Source organism: Bidens hawaiensis, unplaced genomic scaffold (assembly GCF_021521415.1).
Source record: "Bidens hawaiensis isolate Kalapana, Puna unplaced genomic scaffold, B.hawaiensis_p1.1 tig00044301_1, whole genome shotgun sequence".
Lineage (NCBI taxonomy): Eukaryota > Viridiplantae > Streptophyta > Magnoliopsida > Asterales > Asteraceae > Bidens > Bidens hawaiensis.
Genome location: NW_027497880.1, coordinates 22,967 through 39,937, shown reverse-complemented (window position 1 = coordinate 39,937; position 16,971 = coordinate 22,967). Strand labels below are relative to the sequence as shown.

Genomic DNA, 16,971 nt, shown 5'->3' with positions numbered 1-16,971 from the left:
ACGCAAGATGATTAAATGAATTAAATAATAATTAAGTGATAATAATGGTAATTTATAATTTAAATTGATTAGCTTAAATAAGCAAATATCAGTTAATTGCATTTTAAAAACGGAATCAATTTGTTATAATTAGATTACATATGACACAAATATTTAATGAATCGAGTATAGCCGTTTGATTTAATAAATTTACATATTTGGGATTTTTCAATATTATTGTTTTTACTATTTAAATACAATTGTATTTCCTGAAAGAAAAGAAAGAAATAAATTTATGGTGACTCCAGCACTCAACAAATACTTGTTTTTCAGTATATCGTGTATGACAAAGGTGATTTTAATAAGTATAGGTTATTTATTTATGAAAGAAAAAAAACTTACATTTTATAAGAAAGATAAAAGGATAAACTCATAAACTAGTTATGTGCGTGGCCGCACGTGTTACATAACACAGTAAATAAATCATCACAAAATAATACTCCAACTTTGAACTTGGATTGATTTGACAATAAAGAAACAAAAACTAGTAAACTGTGAAAGTGACAGAAATTGTAATTCACAAGTACAGATTTTATTATTATCTCGTTTCTTTGAGATCGTCATTTGTAGTGATGACGACGACCACCGGCGTCAGCCTGTGCTCCATGCCGCCGATGGTCAAACACACCGCCGCAGTCAATGGCAGATTTAAACCTTCAATAATAGTTAATCGTTTGAGTTTGAGGGATTACTTTCAAGAGTCTCGAGAGCTGTTGCTGATGAAATCCGACGGTGGTCCTCCGCGGTGGTTTTCGCCGTTGGAGTGCGGCTCCAGATTAATACATAACTCGCCTCTCTTACTCTCCTTACCAGGTAGGTAGTTAGCTTCCTTTCACCTTTTCCCATTATTATTATTATTATTATTATTATTATTATTGATACCAATTAAGAGAATGACCAACTATATATGATGAATGAATCATCTTATTCTGTAATTTCAACCTGCAGGTGTTGATGGAACCGGCCTTTCGCTTCTTTTGCATCATCAACGCCTCCGAGAGTAAGTGCCACATCCATTTCTCCTACTAAGATATGATATATATTAACCAACCATATGTAACATATTTAGTTATCTTATAAAGATTTGGTGTGTATTAACAGGTAACTGTTAAGTTTCTAATTTAAACTACTTTTTAATTGACTGAAGGATTTTCGACATATGGTGCTTACATATTCCCACCGCGGATACAACACCTTTCACCGATCTTGTGAAGCTAATTGAAACCACAGTCAGGTTTGAAAACAACAGGCTTCCAAACAGACCGATTTATCTTGTTGGCGAGTCTTTTGGTGGATGTCTTGCACTAGCAGTGGCTGCGCGCGTCCCACATATTGATCTTGTCTTAGTTTTAGCTAATCCAGGTAAACTGTCTGTTATGCAGTTAGTTGTGAAGTTTGACTCTTGTAACTGAATTTGTTGGTTTCTTTTTGAAGCTACAAGTTTTGAAAAGTCCCAGTTGCAGCCTTTAATACCTATATTGAAAATCATACCTGATCATATTCGCCCGGGCCTTCCTTATGTTATGAGCTTGATCACAGGTTTTTCATTTGATAATTGTATTTAAATTCTTATTTTGTTAAATTTATACATTATTTATCTATGTATATATAGGAGTGCCTTCAGGAATGTTGACATCGACTGCAAAGAAAGGACTTCCGTCACAACAAACGATTACAGATTTATCAGAGGCGGTTACATCGTTGTTCTCTTACCTTTCTGTAAGATCTAAATTCAAAGTCAACATTGTCAAATGTAAATACTTTTTTTGTTGGGAAACTTTCATGTATATCCCAACAAACTTCAATATATCATATATACCGTTAGATAATGATATTTTGATTTATGAAAATTTTTCCTTTATCAAATATAACCTCTTTTTATTTATTGCAAAGGTTGATTTTGAAGTTGAGTTTTTATTTTATATAATTCATGATTATTTAATCATCACGTTGATGATCGGTCCCATGTAATATATGGGTTAGTAAAGTTTACAAAGTTTTTAATTATACTTCTCGTATCTGTTATTGCTTAATATATTTTAAAGTGTGAAATTTTACACAATCTACATTTTCTTTTTATGTTTGATATTTTCATTGTATATTGATTATCATTTACTCATATATATAAATATGGGCATGTCACTTTATTTTTATTCTTTTACATGAAAACTAAGAAATCTTATTTGTGGGATGTGTTCTTAGCAGTATAAAATCTGATATTTCAAATTAGAAATAAAAAACAAATTTTTAAAAAGAAAACTAATTCAAAACAGGGTGAACACGCCTGCAAATTGCAAAATATTGGTAAATATGAGTTTTTTTTAAATAAGGGTAGAATAGTCATATTATAAATTGTTTTTGATGAAATAATGGGTGAATTTGAGAGTATACTTATTAAGGAAGGGTATATATGATATTTAGCAAGTTCGTAGGGTATGTATAAAATGCTCCCTTTTTTGCTGTACAAAATGATCTGATAATTAAGGTTTCTAGGATATTGGAGACGTGTTAACCGTTGAGACGGTTCTTTGGAAGCTGAAGATGCTTGAATCAGCATGTGCATATTCAAACTCATGCCTACATTCGGTTTCAGCTCAGACATTGATACTCTCAAGGTCCTACCACTTGTTGGCAGCCTTTTATTTCCATCCTAACTATTTTAACTGATTTTAACTGTTACAGTGGGAATGATCAGCTACTGCAAAGTCTACAGGAAGGCGAAAGGCTTAACAAAACTTTACCAAAATCTCAGATTCGTACGTTTAGTGATTCCGGGCATGCACTGTTTCTGGTTAGTTTATTCTCACTTTAAAGAAGCAAGCTATGAAGTGAAATATTAACCGAAATCTACCGAAGATTATGTTTAAACTTTATAGTCCATACACGTGTAACAGGAAGAAAATTTTGATCTGGTAACAGTCATAAAGGGTGCTGGTTTCTATCGTCGTTCTAAACACACAGATTACGTGTCTGATTTTGTACCACCAAGTGCTCATGAAATCAAAGATGTTTTAGATTCTTCAAGGTAAGTTGAAATGCTATAAACTTCATGTTAGGGGTGTAAAGCTTGGCTCGTTTAACTTATAAGAGCTTGAGCTCAGCTCATTTCAAACTCTATTTCTAAAGCTCGAGATCGGCTCGTAACTACTTTTTTAAACTCGAGCTCGCATCGTTTATTATTTATAAATTAATTTTTATGCATTTATATTTATTGTTATATACATATTTATATTTATAGTTTTTATATAAAATACAGCATATATTATTTAGTTATATTTATCATAGTTATATATACAATAGTAATTATAATATAAAATCTTATATAAGTAATAGACTCGTTTAGGCTCACAAGATTACTCGTGCTCAAAAAGTGAAGCTTGGGCTCATTTATTGGACAAGCTTATTATTAGGCTCGAGCTCATTTAAGCTCGACTCAATTGAAGCTTTTAGCGAGTCCGTCTCAAGTAGCCTCGGGCAGCTATACTTCATGTCAACCACTGTTTTCTCTCTGAAATTTCTCGCTAGGGAAAGCCAAAAAGACCATATTGCCCTCTTACTCTGAACTTCCTGCAGATGGATAGATTTTGCTACTTCACCTGTTCTGCTATCAACGTTGGAAAATGAGAAAATTGTAAGGGGTTTATCCGGTATTCCTTCTGAAGGGCCCGTGTTATTTGTGGGCTGCCACAACATGTTAGGATTTGAAGTGGCTCCTATGATTCGTCGGTTCATAATTGAGAAAAATATTATTATTCGAGGAGTAGCACACCCGATGTTATTCACGAAATTAAAAGAAAACACTAAGCCGGATCTAGCAACGTATGATATAACAAGACTTATGGGTGCAGTTCCCGTTTCACCATCAAATCTCTACAAACTCTTCTCCTTAAAATCTCATGTACTCTTGTATCCAGGTGGTGTGCGCGAAGCTCTTCATAGAAAGGTGGGATCCACGTCCCACGATATATATAAAATGTTTATCGCCGTTAATACAATATAGAGATACATATGCATAAACGTAACGTTAATGCAACATATTTTTGCGTAAGTTGGGACCCGTAGCTTACTTTCTCATACTTGAGGATCAAAAGTGAAATTTGAATATACAACGTTGACCATCTTTGTAATTTATTCTATAATAATTATTCAGGGTGAAGAGTACAAACTATTTTGGCCCGAGCAGTCGGAGTTTGTGAGAATGGCTGCTAGATTTGGAGCCACGATTGTACCTTTTGGTGCGGTTGGAGAAGATGATTATGCTCAAGTAAGTTTAAACACTGCATAATGGTTTTAAAAGTTATATTCTGTTTTAAGCTGTTTTAACTAATGATTAGTGATCACACCCCACTAGTTGGTACTAGATTATGATGATCAGATGAAGATTCCTTTTATGAAGGATTATGTGAAACAAACAACCGATGATTCTTTAAAACTAAGGTAAGGAATGTTGGTTTTGTTGGATCATGAAGAGAGTGTTTGTTTGTTATGTTTGTTTGTTAGAATGTTGGTTAAGTTTGTGGTTGTTGATAGGAATGACATTAAAGGAGAGGTTGCAAATCAAGACCTTCACATGCCAATATTATTACCAAAAGTTCCCGGTCGGTACTATTACTTGTTTGGAAAGCCGATTAAAACAGAAGGTGAATTTGTTAAAACGCATTACAAAAAGATTATGTATAGAATTATAAATAAAACTTATTTAGTTTTGGTTTCAGGGTTGAGGGAGGAGCTGAGGAATAGAGAGAAGGCACATCAAGTGTATGTAGAAGTGAAGGGGGAGGTGGAGAAATGTCTAAATTATTGTAAAACGAAAAGAGAAAACGATCCGTATAGGAACATAATGTCGCGCTTGATGTATCAAGCTACTCATGGGTTGGAATCCGAGGTTCCAACCTTTGACCTTGATTGAATTCATGCATTCTGATTCAGATTAAGGATCTTGGCTTGGTTTGATTTGATTGGATAGATATTTGTCATTTCAGTTTTTACTTTTTAGTTTTCATTTTTTTAATTATTATTAGAGCTTCAGTTTTGATATCACTACTTATTTCATAATATTTTAAATAATTAGCCTAAAGAATATTATAATAATTATTATTATTAATATTAATTATTATTATTATTACTATTTTGTTTTTATTCTAATAAGTTATCAGAATTTTTGTATGGATTTTTTATTAACATGCAATTTTTTTTCTTTTTCATTTCACATATATTTTTAGATAATTACATTGGTTTCATAAATACCAATTTTAACAAAACTTTTTAAATACCACTTTTAACTAAACTTTTGAAAAGATTTAAGCCATAAAAGGTATATGTGAAAAACAAGTTAGTGAGTACACTGTGCATTGATTTAATGCCGTTTTGAAAAGATGATTTGATATAGATGGATGTTCAAGGGTTTAATCTGAGATTTAGTATATGTGCGAACTAAAGTATCAATTTCCTTCAAATCATATAAAATGTTCGTCTCCAAAAGGATTTTTTATGAAAATCAACATCGAACTTTTGCCTTTTTGCTTATAATTATCTTATAGATTAAGCAACTAATCAAAACAAATAAACAAGACAATCAATAAATGTTGTCTTCGTACATGTAATCAACGTTTAAATAGAAAATCACATGAGCACATTAACATATTTAATGATAGATACATAATTTTCCATCAATCGGGCAAAAATGAGTTCATTAATATTGTTCCATCATAACGAGCCAAAATAGGCTGGTTAAAAAATCACGCTCCTTAACTCTACGTAGACACCACATCACTTGTTTTACCCCATTTCACCCAACTTCATCATAAGGACATTGTTTAACCTCATTTTATCTCTCTTTATTTAATGTAAAATTGATTCTTATATTATTGTGTGTGTGTGTATAGGATTTTAAAACCCATTAACATCTTAAGATACCTTGTATTTAACGCACTTTAACCAATGAATGGAGTGGTATATCAATCGTTAACCCTTGTCAACTCAGCTTTAATGTCCTGTGGCGATTTTTGACGTCCATCGGTCTATGGATATTTTGGAATCGGAGAAAAACCCCTTGGGTATAATAATTTGCAACTTTAACTTCTTTTGAAACTAACATACACTTATGACTACTTTAAATAGTATAGAAACGTTATAAAAATGAGATTCGATTAATACGAATAGATGTAAAAGGATGTTTTAAAACCCATTTTAAGGACATTGTTTAACCTCATTTTATCTCTCTTTATTTAATGTAAAATTGATTCTTATATTATTGTGTGTGTGTGTATAGGATTTTAAAACCCATTAACATCTTAAGATACCTTGTATTTAACGCACTTTAACCAATGAATGGAGTGGTATATCAATCGTTAACCCTTGTCAACTCAGCTTTAATGTCCTGTGGCGATTTTTGACGTCCATCGGTCTATGGATATTTTGGAATCGGAGAAAAACCCCTTGGGTATAATAATTTGCAACTTTAACTTCTTTTGAAACTAACATACACTTATGACTACTTTAAATAGTATAGAAACGTTATAAAAATGAGATTCGATTAATACGAATAGATGTAAAAGGATGTTTGTTTGGGAAGAGTGTTGTAAATGCTCATAGACTTCATAGTACAAAATCATAAAAGATGTTTAGCCAAAACTATATAATCACTTACCAATTGAAAGAAAGAAGGTACTAGTAATATGTTGACAGTTGACTAAGTATCCACATGCAATCAAACTGATTAGAGCCATGGAATTTACCCATCTTACATTAAATACCAAACAAAAACGAGATTATGTTTTGGACTATAATATATAGATCAAGCTTTCAAACTCTAGAAACAATACTCCCCACGTGGTGTAATTAATAGTTTGAGTTTGAAAATTAAATAAAAGGTTCCAAATCATTCCAGTAATTAAATTTTAGAATAATAATAATAATCTCACTGGCTGCTTCATAGTTCCGGCCAAACCACCGTCTATGGCCACCGTCGGCAACTTCTTTTACTCTCCGTTCATCCACCGTCGACCACCGCCACTGCAATTTAAACCCTTCTCAGCTTCTCTCACATCTCATGCTCCCAGTTCTAATCTCCAAACTATTAATATTCCCACTACCCTTTCAAACACTGATACCAAATTAAGGGTTGACGTTGAACACTCCGATCGCCTGACCTCATCGCCGGACCGGGCATCTCCACGGTGGTTCTCTCCTCTCGACGCCGGTTCTTCCCGGTTACCCAATTCACCTCTTCTCCTTTACTTACCAGGTATCTTCATTTATTCAATTTTTATTGATTAAACATATTATTTGAATAATATTATCATTTACATATTCGATTGTTAGGGATTTGTGGATCTGGGTTTGGTCTTTCTTTGCATCATCAACGACTTGGAGAGTAAGATATTAATATTACTTACCATTCTTATTGTTATTGTTATTGTTATTATGTTAATTACTCTGTTATTATTAGGGGTTCAGTTATAGTTAAATATTAATTCACAAATGTAGGATGTTTGATATATGGTGCCTGCATATACCTCCTACTGATAGAACACCTTTTCCAGGTCATTTTTTTTTTACTTTCTTTAATGTTTTTTTCACATATGTTTATTACAGTTCTTTATAAATACAATCTTTTTATAAAAATTCAAACTTTCTCAGAGCTAGTAAAGATGGTTGAAAGAACAGCTAGGTATGAAAATCAGCAATCACCCGAGAGGCCAATATATCTTGTTGGGCAGTCGTTTGGCGCGTGTCTCGCACTAGCGGTTGCAGCACGCAATCCTCATATTGATCTTGCTTTAGTTTTGGCCAATCCAGGTGACTTATAAAATTTCAGTGGCCCTTTAGTTTCTTTTGAGTTTTTATTATTCTTTAATTGTATCTTCTTTGCAGCTACATCGTTCAATGGTTCACAGTTGCGCCCTTTGTTACCCGTGTTAGAATCCGTCTCAAAAGAAGTTGATACGGGCCTGAGTTATATTCTCAATCTAATAACAGGTGGTTATTAGCTAAGCATAAAGTTTGTATCTTTTTGAAGCTAATGGTTTTTATGTCATGTTTTAGGCATGGATTCAACACTCGCAGCAGAAATCTCAAAGATTCTTGCAGCAATGTCTTCTGATACTGACCTTTCTGTAAGCTTCTGGTTATTTATTAAAACTCTAAACTTAAACTTTATCTAGTTAATTATTGTTAAATAATGATATAACAGATTGATGGTTGCGGTCACGGGGTTAAATGAAGTGTTTTCGATGGACACATTCGTATGGAAACTAAAGCTGCTTGATTCAGCTTGTTCATACACTAATTCGCGTCTACATGCTGTCAAAGCTCAAACACTAATTCTTTGCAGGTTCATTATCTTTCAAACTTCATACTGCTAATGTCGACCTCATCACCTTAGATTATGCACTGATCGAAGGTGATGAAGTCGACGCTAGAAATTCCAAATTTGAAATGACACTATTACCCTCACATGAATGGTACATGACATCACTTTTTTATTAAAAACTAACTGGGACTAAACGTGCAACCCTCTCACAAATGTTTGGACTAAGTTCTCAATTTCAAAAATCTGGGGACCAAACTTGCAATATGGCCAAACCACAGGGACCATTTGTGTATTTTTCTCTTATCTGTAATATTGTTTTATTCTTGTAGTTTAGTAGTTTACTTACCGTATTTGAATATTTCGATAGTGTCAAGGATCAGTTATTACCAAGTAAACAAGAAGGCGAAAGACTGCACCGTTTAATACCAAAATCTGATATTCGTACGTTTGATGAAAGTGGTCACACGCTCTTTATGGTAGGAAATAAGAATCCCCTGTGTGTGAGCATACATTTGTTAACAGTGGCCACACGGTCTTTATGTTATATACTTATGTTAATGTCACAGGATCAAAACCATGACTCGGTGACTATTCTAAAATGCACCCGTTTCTATCGCCGATCAAGGAATATGGATTATGTATTTGATTACTTGCCACCTACCGATTATGAGTTCAAAAAAGCTAGAGAATCACACAGGTATCACCTCAACCGATTAACAAGGATTAGTTACATATATACCCTTACAAACTTGAAAATTTCTTGTATACCCAACCAAATCTATAGTTATCATATATACCCAACTTCCATGAAATTTTACTTAAATGTATTCTACCCCTTTCCAATACATGTGTTTGAGCCATATTTTTATTTGAATTTTGATAGACATCGACGATAAGCAAGACGGGCATATATGGAATTTTAAAGTTAAAAAAAATGGGTAAAAAATCGAATAACCTAAAAATAGGTGAATAAAAAATTCTGAAGTTAAAGATATATATGAAATTTAAAGTTTTAGAAAAGTAAGGGTAAATGGTCATTTATTAAATTGCTTTTAATCAATTGGGTATTTTTTATATTTTAACTACTTTGTAAGGGCATATATGATATCGTTAGTTTTGCATGGTATATATGATATTTTTTTGCAAGTTTATAGGGGTATATATAATATTTGCAAGGGTGTATATATTAACAATATCATACATAGCATATTCTAACTGATATTTTATACAAATCAACAATTTCAAGGTTTGTGGAAGCGCTTTACTCGCCTGTGATGTTTTCAACTTTGGAAGATGGAAAGATTGTTAAGGGGCTCTCGGGGATACCTTCAACGGGCCCGGTTATAATTGTCGGGTATCATATGATGTTAGGGCTTGAATTAGCTCCGTTGGTTGCAAATATTTATGCTGAAAGAGGGATTTTAGTGAGGGGTGTAGCACACCCGTTGATGTTTAATAAGTTGAAACAAGGAAGAATGCCCGATTTGTCAAATTATGATACACATAGGCTTATGGGGGCAGTCCCCGTGTCACCAACTAATTTGTTTAAATTGTTGAAGTCGAAGTCACATATTCTTTTGTATCCGGGTGGCATGCGTGAGGCGCTTCATAGAAAGGTGATATAATGGTTTTGATTTTTGAGGTTGTTATGCAAATGGATGATTGAATTTTGAATTTGTTAGGGTGAAGAGTACAAGTTATTTTGGCCGAGCGCTCCGAGTTTGTTAGGATGGTGGCTAGGTTTGGAGCCAAAATCGTGCCTTTCGGTGTTGTTGGAGAAGATGATATTGGTGAAGTAAGTTTGTCTTTAGTAGTACACGTAGCATGCCATGTCATAACAACTGTGTGGAATTTCACTTGTGCTGCAAGTGAGCTACTTGAGATCGGCTTGTTAAAACCTTGAATCGTGCCGATCTTAAACGAGCCCAGGCCTAAAAATAAGCTTGTTTAATAAACGAGCATGGGCTCGAGTTGGCTTGCGAGCTTATTATTTATAAAAAGTTTTTAATATATTAAATATATAATTTCATAACAGTTATTGTTAAGAGTACTCTTATAATTATTATATAAATTTATGATAAATATATAACTAAATAAAATATAGTATGTTATCTCTAAAAGTTTTAATTAAAATATATTTGAAAAGTAATTATATATATATAAAAATTTAATTAATGAATAATAAATGAGCCGATCCCAAGTCAATCTTGATCTTGATAAACTACGCACGAGATGAGCTTGAGCTATAGAAAATACAGCTTGAAACGAGCCAAGTTCGATCTGGAGCTCTAGTTAAACGAGCCGAGCTTGAGCCTAATGAGCTCGGGCTCGGTTCAGCTTTTTTACACCCCTATGAGTTGTGCAGTAACTGCTGATTAGATTTTTTGGTGATATGGAAACCTAAAAGAAATCCGTTTTCTATGCATAAAAAAAGTTTAACATCTTCAGTTTGCTATTTGTTTAGTAGCTCAAATATAGTGATGAATGTTTTTTGTTCAGTTAGTTTTTGACTACGATGACCAAATGAAGATTCCCTATTTTAGAAGATCTATACAGGAAATAACCGAGGAGGCGACTCAACTAAGGTACTTTAATAAGATTCCCTTATGGTATAATTTTACCGTTATTAATTAATACTGCTTGCAGGAGTGACTTTGAAGGAGAGGTAGCAAACCAAGATGTGCACTTGCCAGTGATGAGTCCCAAACTTCCCGGGCGGTTTTATTACCTATTTGGAAAGCCGATCGACACACAAGGCATGCTCTTATATTGTTTCAAATAACCTTTGTGTTTGTGCAGATGAATGATGAATGTTGATTGGTTTGCAGGGAGACAGGAGGAGTTAAGGAACAGAGACAAGGCACATGAGCTGTATTTAGAGGTGAAGTCAGAGGTAGAAAATTGTCTTTCTTATTTAAAAGATAAAAGAGAAAATGATCCGTATCGGAGTATATTATCCCGCTTGCCTTACCAGCTTAGACATGGCCTCGAAACCGAAATCCCAACGTTTGAACCGTAGAGTTCTGGAATTCCGGTTTCATGATATACGTAGATAGGAAACAAGTGTTGTGATTGAATTGTTGGTATGAAGAATATAAGATCAAGATACATTACCATTGTTTGTTAATCCCCTAATAGGTTAAAATGTCATTATTATCATAATTTAAGTTTGCAATTTGTTTATAAGTTCTATAATTTGATTTTACATGAGTATTTTTTTTCTTTCTTTATAAATATTATCTTATTTCTAAGCATTAAAACATGTTCACAAAGTTCTACAAAATTCTAATATTAACACTAATGTCTTTATTGGTATTATTGCTATCGTAACTATGGAAGTGAATAATCCTATCTTATTGCCTCATGCCATGGTATTTTCTATATAATCTAACCATGGTAGAAGGGGCAGGTTGTAGACCGGCAAACTGGGTTAAAATGGAAACTGAGTTAAAGTGGTTAGTAAGAGCATCTCCGCAACGTATATGTTTTTGTTTCAAATTGTTAGCTCAGCATGTCATATCATATTTTAAAACAACCTATAAAAAATTTTCCACCGGATCTAGATAGATATACTATAACGGATTTATTTTCGATGAACTGATAAAGTTGTCACTTGCAGAGAGAATAAATATAGAAGAATAGAGATATGAGAAACATTAGGTTGGATATGTTTAAATAGAGATATGAAATGGCTTTACTTGAAGAAAAAAATTAATGCATGCAACAAATTCAAACTAACGATAATAAAATGTTGAAAGTGAAAACTTACAGCTATTCTTGCAGTGTTACTTTAGTGGTTATTATCGGTTTGTGTTCCAAACTGTTATCTTATCACCTACTTTCTCCTTTGTTAAATCTAAATCATTTTATAAGTGATTATTCTATATTTCGTATATATTAAATACATTAAATAATAAAACACAATTACTAGAAAACACATTTTAATATTAAACTTAAAATATACAACACTTTAAAAAATACACCTAAAACATACTTAAAACCTCCATCCTTCGAGTATTTGTTTGTGTGATATATGTGAATGAAAGTATGTGTACATATATATATATATATATATATATAGTATATTATAGGGTCTTTTTCTATTAATAATTTAATAACTTAATAAAATGGAAAAAAGATAGGAGTTAAACTTAATTCCTCCATAGTGAATTATTTCGTCTTCAAATACTGGTTTGTGTTTCCAATACACTTCACTTCTAACACACATCTTTAATGGGACAAGGCACATGTGTTGAATTTCAAAACAGCTTCACGTGGGATTCAAAACTCCCCACTGGAGATGCCCCAAGCAAAATGTTTTTTGGTTAAAGCATACGGATTCTGAAATGGATCATTTAGGCATGGCCTTGAAACCGATATCCCGACATCTGAATTATGAATTGTACAATTTGGTTTCGAGTCAAAAGTTGAAAAGACCTGGCCAATAGCCATGATATGTTACACTACGTGATGATGGGTAGATTCAAAAAATATGTTGGTTAAATTAGTTGGTATGAAGTATATAAGATTAACATACATGAACTTTGAAGATCAAGCATTATTATTGTTTCTACATAGAATATCACTTGAAATTCACAACAATATAACATACTTAAGAAAAGTACTATTTTCTTGCCTCCAAGCGTAAATCAAATCAACTAATCCTTTGTATTGCATTATTTTGTGTTCGGACACATTGAAGTTATTTATCTTAAGTGTTTTTTAAAAGTTAACAAACCGTATCTCATATTTGGGTCATACATGTTGGACATCCATTACTTAACACATGTCGGGGAGGCGGGTATTAGGTGTACTCATTTCTACTTGTATGGAGTTAAAAGTTTAATTGTTGGGATGTCTGTTACTTGAAATTCGATTTTAGGTAAAAAATGTTAAAATCTAAGAAATTCAACTAAATTTCTACTAATTTTGTAGTTCCATTTGATCAAGTTTCTAACATGAATATATTTTTTTATAAAAATTATATGATATACTAATATTCTGTTTAGATGCATATAAAACGATTGCAGGATAATCAGATGAGTTTCACCTAATAACACATTTGCTTGATACCCTTTCTTTTAGAATTATATATCATATCAACATTTCAAATATTTTGAGTATCGGGGTTCTAAGTCATGCTCAGGTTCATTTGTTATCCGTGTTTTATCATAAGTTTATTTCACTTAGTTTAATATTAAATTGTTAACTTTCACAACTTAAGTTAACAAAATTATTTCCCCCCCTTTCTTAAATACATTATAGCCATTAAAATATTAATCATCAGAGTTTACAAAATAATAACTATAATAATATGGTTATTATTAAAACCCCTTATTTATTTACATACTCTTTAAGTATTGATATAATATTTTTACTAGACATCTCAGTAATATTACGCGTAAACTCCCAATACGCCTGATAAAAGACAGTTTATTAATCGCAACGTCACTTTTGGTCACGTGAGATATCATCATCACTTTCGTGAAAACAAATTTTAAAATATTAATTTCCTATAAACAGAAAGGCATCTTTTGTCTACCTCACATCCAACGTGTACATAAAATCGATGACATGGCTGAATAATTGGTTAAAAATCTCTCACGTGGAATTACTTTTGAATATTTTATTCATTTCAAACAATAATGTTAAAAAATTTGAAACAACATCAAACACCTGACACCGGCCGGCCGCTGGAGTTACATCTCCGGTCACTTCAACCTCATAATCTCCATCAACACAAAATTAAACTCAAATCAAACAAATGTAAAGCGATTGAAACCCAGAATTTAAATACAATAAAAATGGATCTAGACGCCATGTTTATGATGTTGGTGTTTACCATTGCCGGAGGTTTGAATCGTTGCAAACAAATTCATAGATGCAGTGTGTAATGTATGCATGCTAATATGATAATAATATTAATAACAATATAATATATAAACCATAACACAAACATCAAAATGCAGTAAAACCATATCTCTTCATTAATCTCATTTAATTCAAACTACAAATGATATAAAAGTAAAACCCTAACATATTCCAAAACTAAAATTAAAAACCCATTAATCGATGATAACCTACCAGTTACTAACATCTATCAATCATCACTTGTTAGGATTAAACGCACACACGAAACTGAACACGAAACTGAACACGACACGAAAGCAATAAACGAACACGAGGATTTAACGTGGTTCGGTCTAAACTGACCTACGTCCACGGGTGGCAACTAGGTATATCTTTATTGAGTGACCAAATATTACAAGTACATAATGTTGTTTATATAGAGACTGAACTAGGGTTAGTAAATTATTATGCAAGAAATCTAAACCGGGCCGGGCTTAGGCCCGACCGCCCACACCCGTCTCCTCTTTTGACTTCATATAATAAACCGGGCCAACAAGGCCTACGAACCCAACAGTTTTGTCTTTATCTGCTGCATTTGGCTTCTTGAATCACTTATTATCCAAATGACTACACCACTATATATGTATTTATTTGTATCAACATAACAACATCGTCATCATCACTTTTGTGTGCGCACAATTAAGTATTCTATTTTCTATCTGTGGGTGTAAATGTAATACTAATTAGCTAGCTTATATATGAGTTAACGAATAAGATTTATCCAACCTACACTTATATGCAATGACGTTTATATATATTAATTAATAATATTTTTTTTGCTTAAATGTGTACATATACGAATATATATACTCGGATGATACAACTAGATACAATATAAAGACAATTATATTGTACACCTATTACTTTTCCTTAGTTAATTACATAGTTATGATCGGCCATGCATCCGTATACTTATGGGATAGTTACACACTTTGGATTTCCTTTTTATCTTTGCATTTCACCTCCTCTGTCTCTATTCAAATGACATCAATTATATAAGTTCAACTTTAAATTGGTCATATTTCAATTAATGGTTGATTTATATTCCATCTCTCTTTCAGTTCATTAAACATGACTTCGATATCCTTTTATTTATTCTGTTGCAATAATTCATTCCTTAATTACTAATTATATGATAATTATTGTTATAAACTTTTGATTTCACATGATATGTACATCCATAGAGTTCAAATTAATGATTAATTGGTAGTAAATATAGAACATAATATTAATATTAATATATATTGAGTGGTTGTGATTTTTGATAACTTATTAGATGTTTGATTAGCAGGAAAACTGAAGCAGATAAAATGTTGTTAGCGTAAACTAATCTCCATAAACTGATTTTTGATTAATCATTAAGTACGCTTTATACGATACATATCTTTATTGGTTACAATACCATGTGTATATATATAGCTTTATTTAAATAAATGATGTTGGATAAATGTATGATGTATACGTGTGAGTAAAACAAAATTACAGCTGAAATTAAGAAATGAGACATGCAACAGAAGCCATGGTGGCACCACCACTTACGCCTGAAACTGACACTAGCCCCCGTTATTTGTCTCCTCAATTCCATACATGACACGTGTCTTTGGAGACAAAAAAGGACACAAAGGACTCATAGTGACAGAGTGGGTAGGCAGATGTACATTACATGGCCTGGTGCCTTCTCAATAAACAAACAGGATTAATGTTTGGAATGATGATGATTATGTCGAACTTACAAAACATTTTAAGTAAATTCACTTCGTATATTCCAAAAAAAAATAAAAAATGACCAGAGGTTAATATATTTCATTAAGTATAATAATACATGTGTATAATTAATGTTACCATTATTAACTGCATTTTAGTGATCATCATTTGGTATTCCTGTCTTTTATGTTTCAAAAGATGTTTGCTTCCTATTCCTGATATCCGATGACGCATTTTTTTTAAAAAAAGATATATTTTTTAGTTATAAACATAACTTTAATTATAACTTTTATTTATTCAATATAGTGAACTTTAGTTTTCATCTATGGTAAATTATCAATAACGAAAGTAATAAATTTGCTAGGTTTGCTCATGTGAACTTTCTCTTTCATTTTAAGATATTTCATTTTTTTTATTATGAGATTTTAAGAAATACTGTACATCTAGCAAATTATCGTCACCCACAACAATCCACGTATCAGTCATCTTTGGAAATCCACATACACGTCTACATGGTTTTTTCGTTTTTAATATTTTTTTTAAACTTCTACAAAATATTTCAAGTAAGCATATTTTGTTATTATCATTACTAATATATTGCTATTATTAGTTAATAATTTATATTATTCATATACTATTTACTATGGGTGTAAGCAAGTCGAGCCAACATAAGTTACTTGAGATGGATTCATCAAATATTAAATTATATTGTGCTTAAACATGTTAAAGTCATGATCAAGTTGGATTTCATGTGTCGAGTTAGTTAGGTTCACGAGTAACTAAATGGCTTGCATGTATACATAGTAATAGTTATATCAAGTTGCAAATGCATATAGTAATTAAATTATAATTAAATTTATAATACAAAATAAAAATAGTTACTTAATAAATGACTCGAGCCTAAGTTGACCAACACTTGTAACATTATTTACAAGCCGAGCCAACTAAGCTAGAAACAAAAATTCTTAACTATGGCATACTTAAGCTCTCTTCACTTAAATGGA

General features: G+C 32.1%; 1 protein-coding gene and 1 pseudogene across 2 annotated transcripts; both read left to right on the top strand.

The window, feature by feature from the left end:
- The first annotated feature begins 611 nt into the window (after nt 1-611).
- On the top strand, nt 612-4,988 carry LOC143594920 (phytyl ester synthase 1, chloroplastic-like). The gene is made up of 13 exons (XM_077074104.1): nt 612-852; nt 988-1,039; nt 1,187-1,401; nt 1,474-1,578; nt 1,652-1,758; nt 2,533-2,654; nt 2,722-2,830; nt 2,934-3,064; nt 3,613-3,982; nt 4,190-4,303; nt 4,391-4,476; nt 4,570-4,679; nt 4,755-4,988. Exons 1-13 carry the CDS (start codon nt 612-614, stop codon nt 4,946-4,948), a joined length of 1,956 nt encoding a protein of 651 aa, XP_076930219.1. The 3' UTR covers nt 4,949-4,988.
- Nucleotides 4,989-6,996: 2,008 nt separating this feature from the next.
- Nucleotides 6,997-11,558, top strand: LOC143594922 (phytyl ester synthase 2, chloroplastic-like; annotated as a pseudogene). The gene is made up of 14 exons (XR_013146435.1): nt 6,997-7,285; nt 7,363-7,414; nt 7,528-7,583; nt 7,681-7,839; nt 7,915-8,022; nt 8,086-8,145; nt 8,248-8,374; nt 8,721-8,829; nt 8,920-9,050; nt 9,600-9,969; nt 10,036-10,148; nt 10,853-10,938; nt 11,000-11,109; nt 11,182-11,558. The product of XR_013146435.1 is annotated as a phytyl ester synthase 2, chloroplastic-like (transcript).
- The last annotated feature ends 5,413 nt before the right edge of the window (nt 11,559-16,971 follow it).

Coding starts and splice junctions, on each gene's coding strand:
- LOC143594920 (XM_077074104.1), top strand. CDS start 612: ATGACGACGACCACCGGCGTCAGCCTGTGCTCCATGCCGCCGATGGTC. Junction 2,655..2,721: donor CAGACATTGATACTCTCAAG/GTCCTACCACTT, acceptor TAACTGTTACAG/TGGGAATGATCAGCTACTGC. Junction 4,304..4,390: donor GAGAAGATGATTATGCTCAA/GTAAGTTTAAAC, acceptor ACACCCCACTAG/TTGGTACTAGATTATGATGA.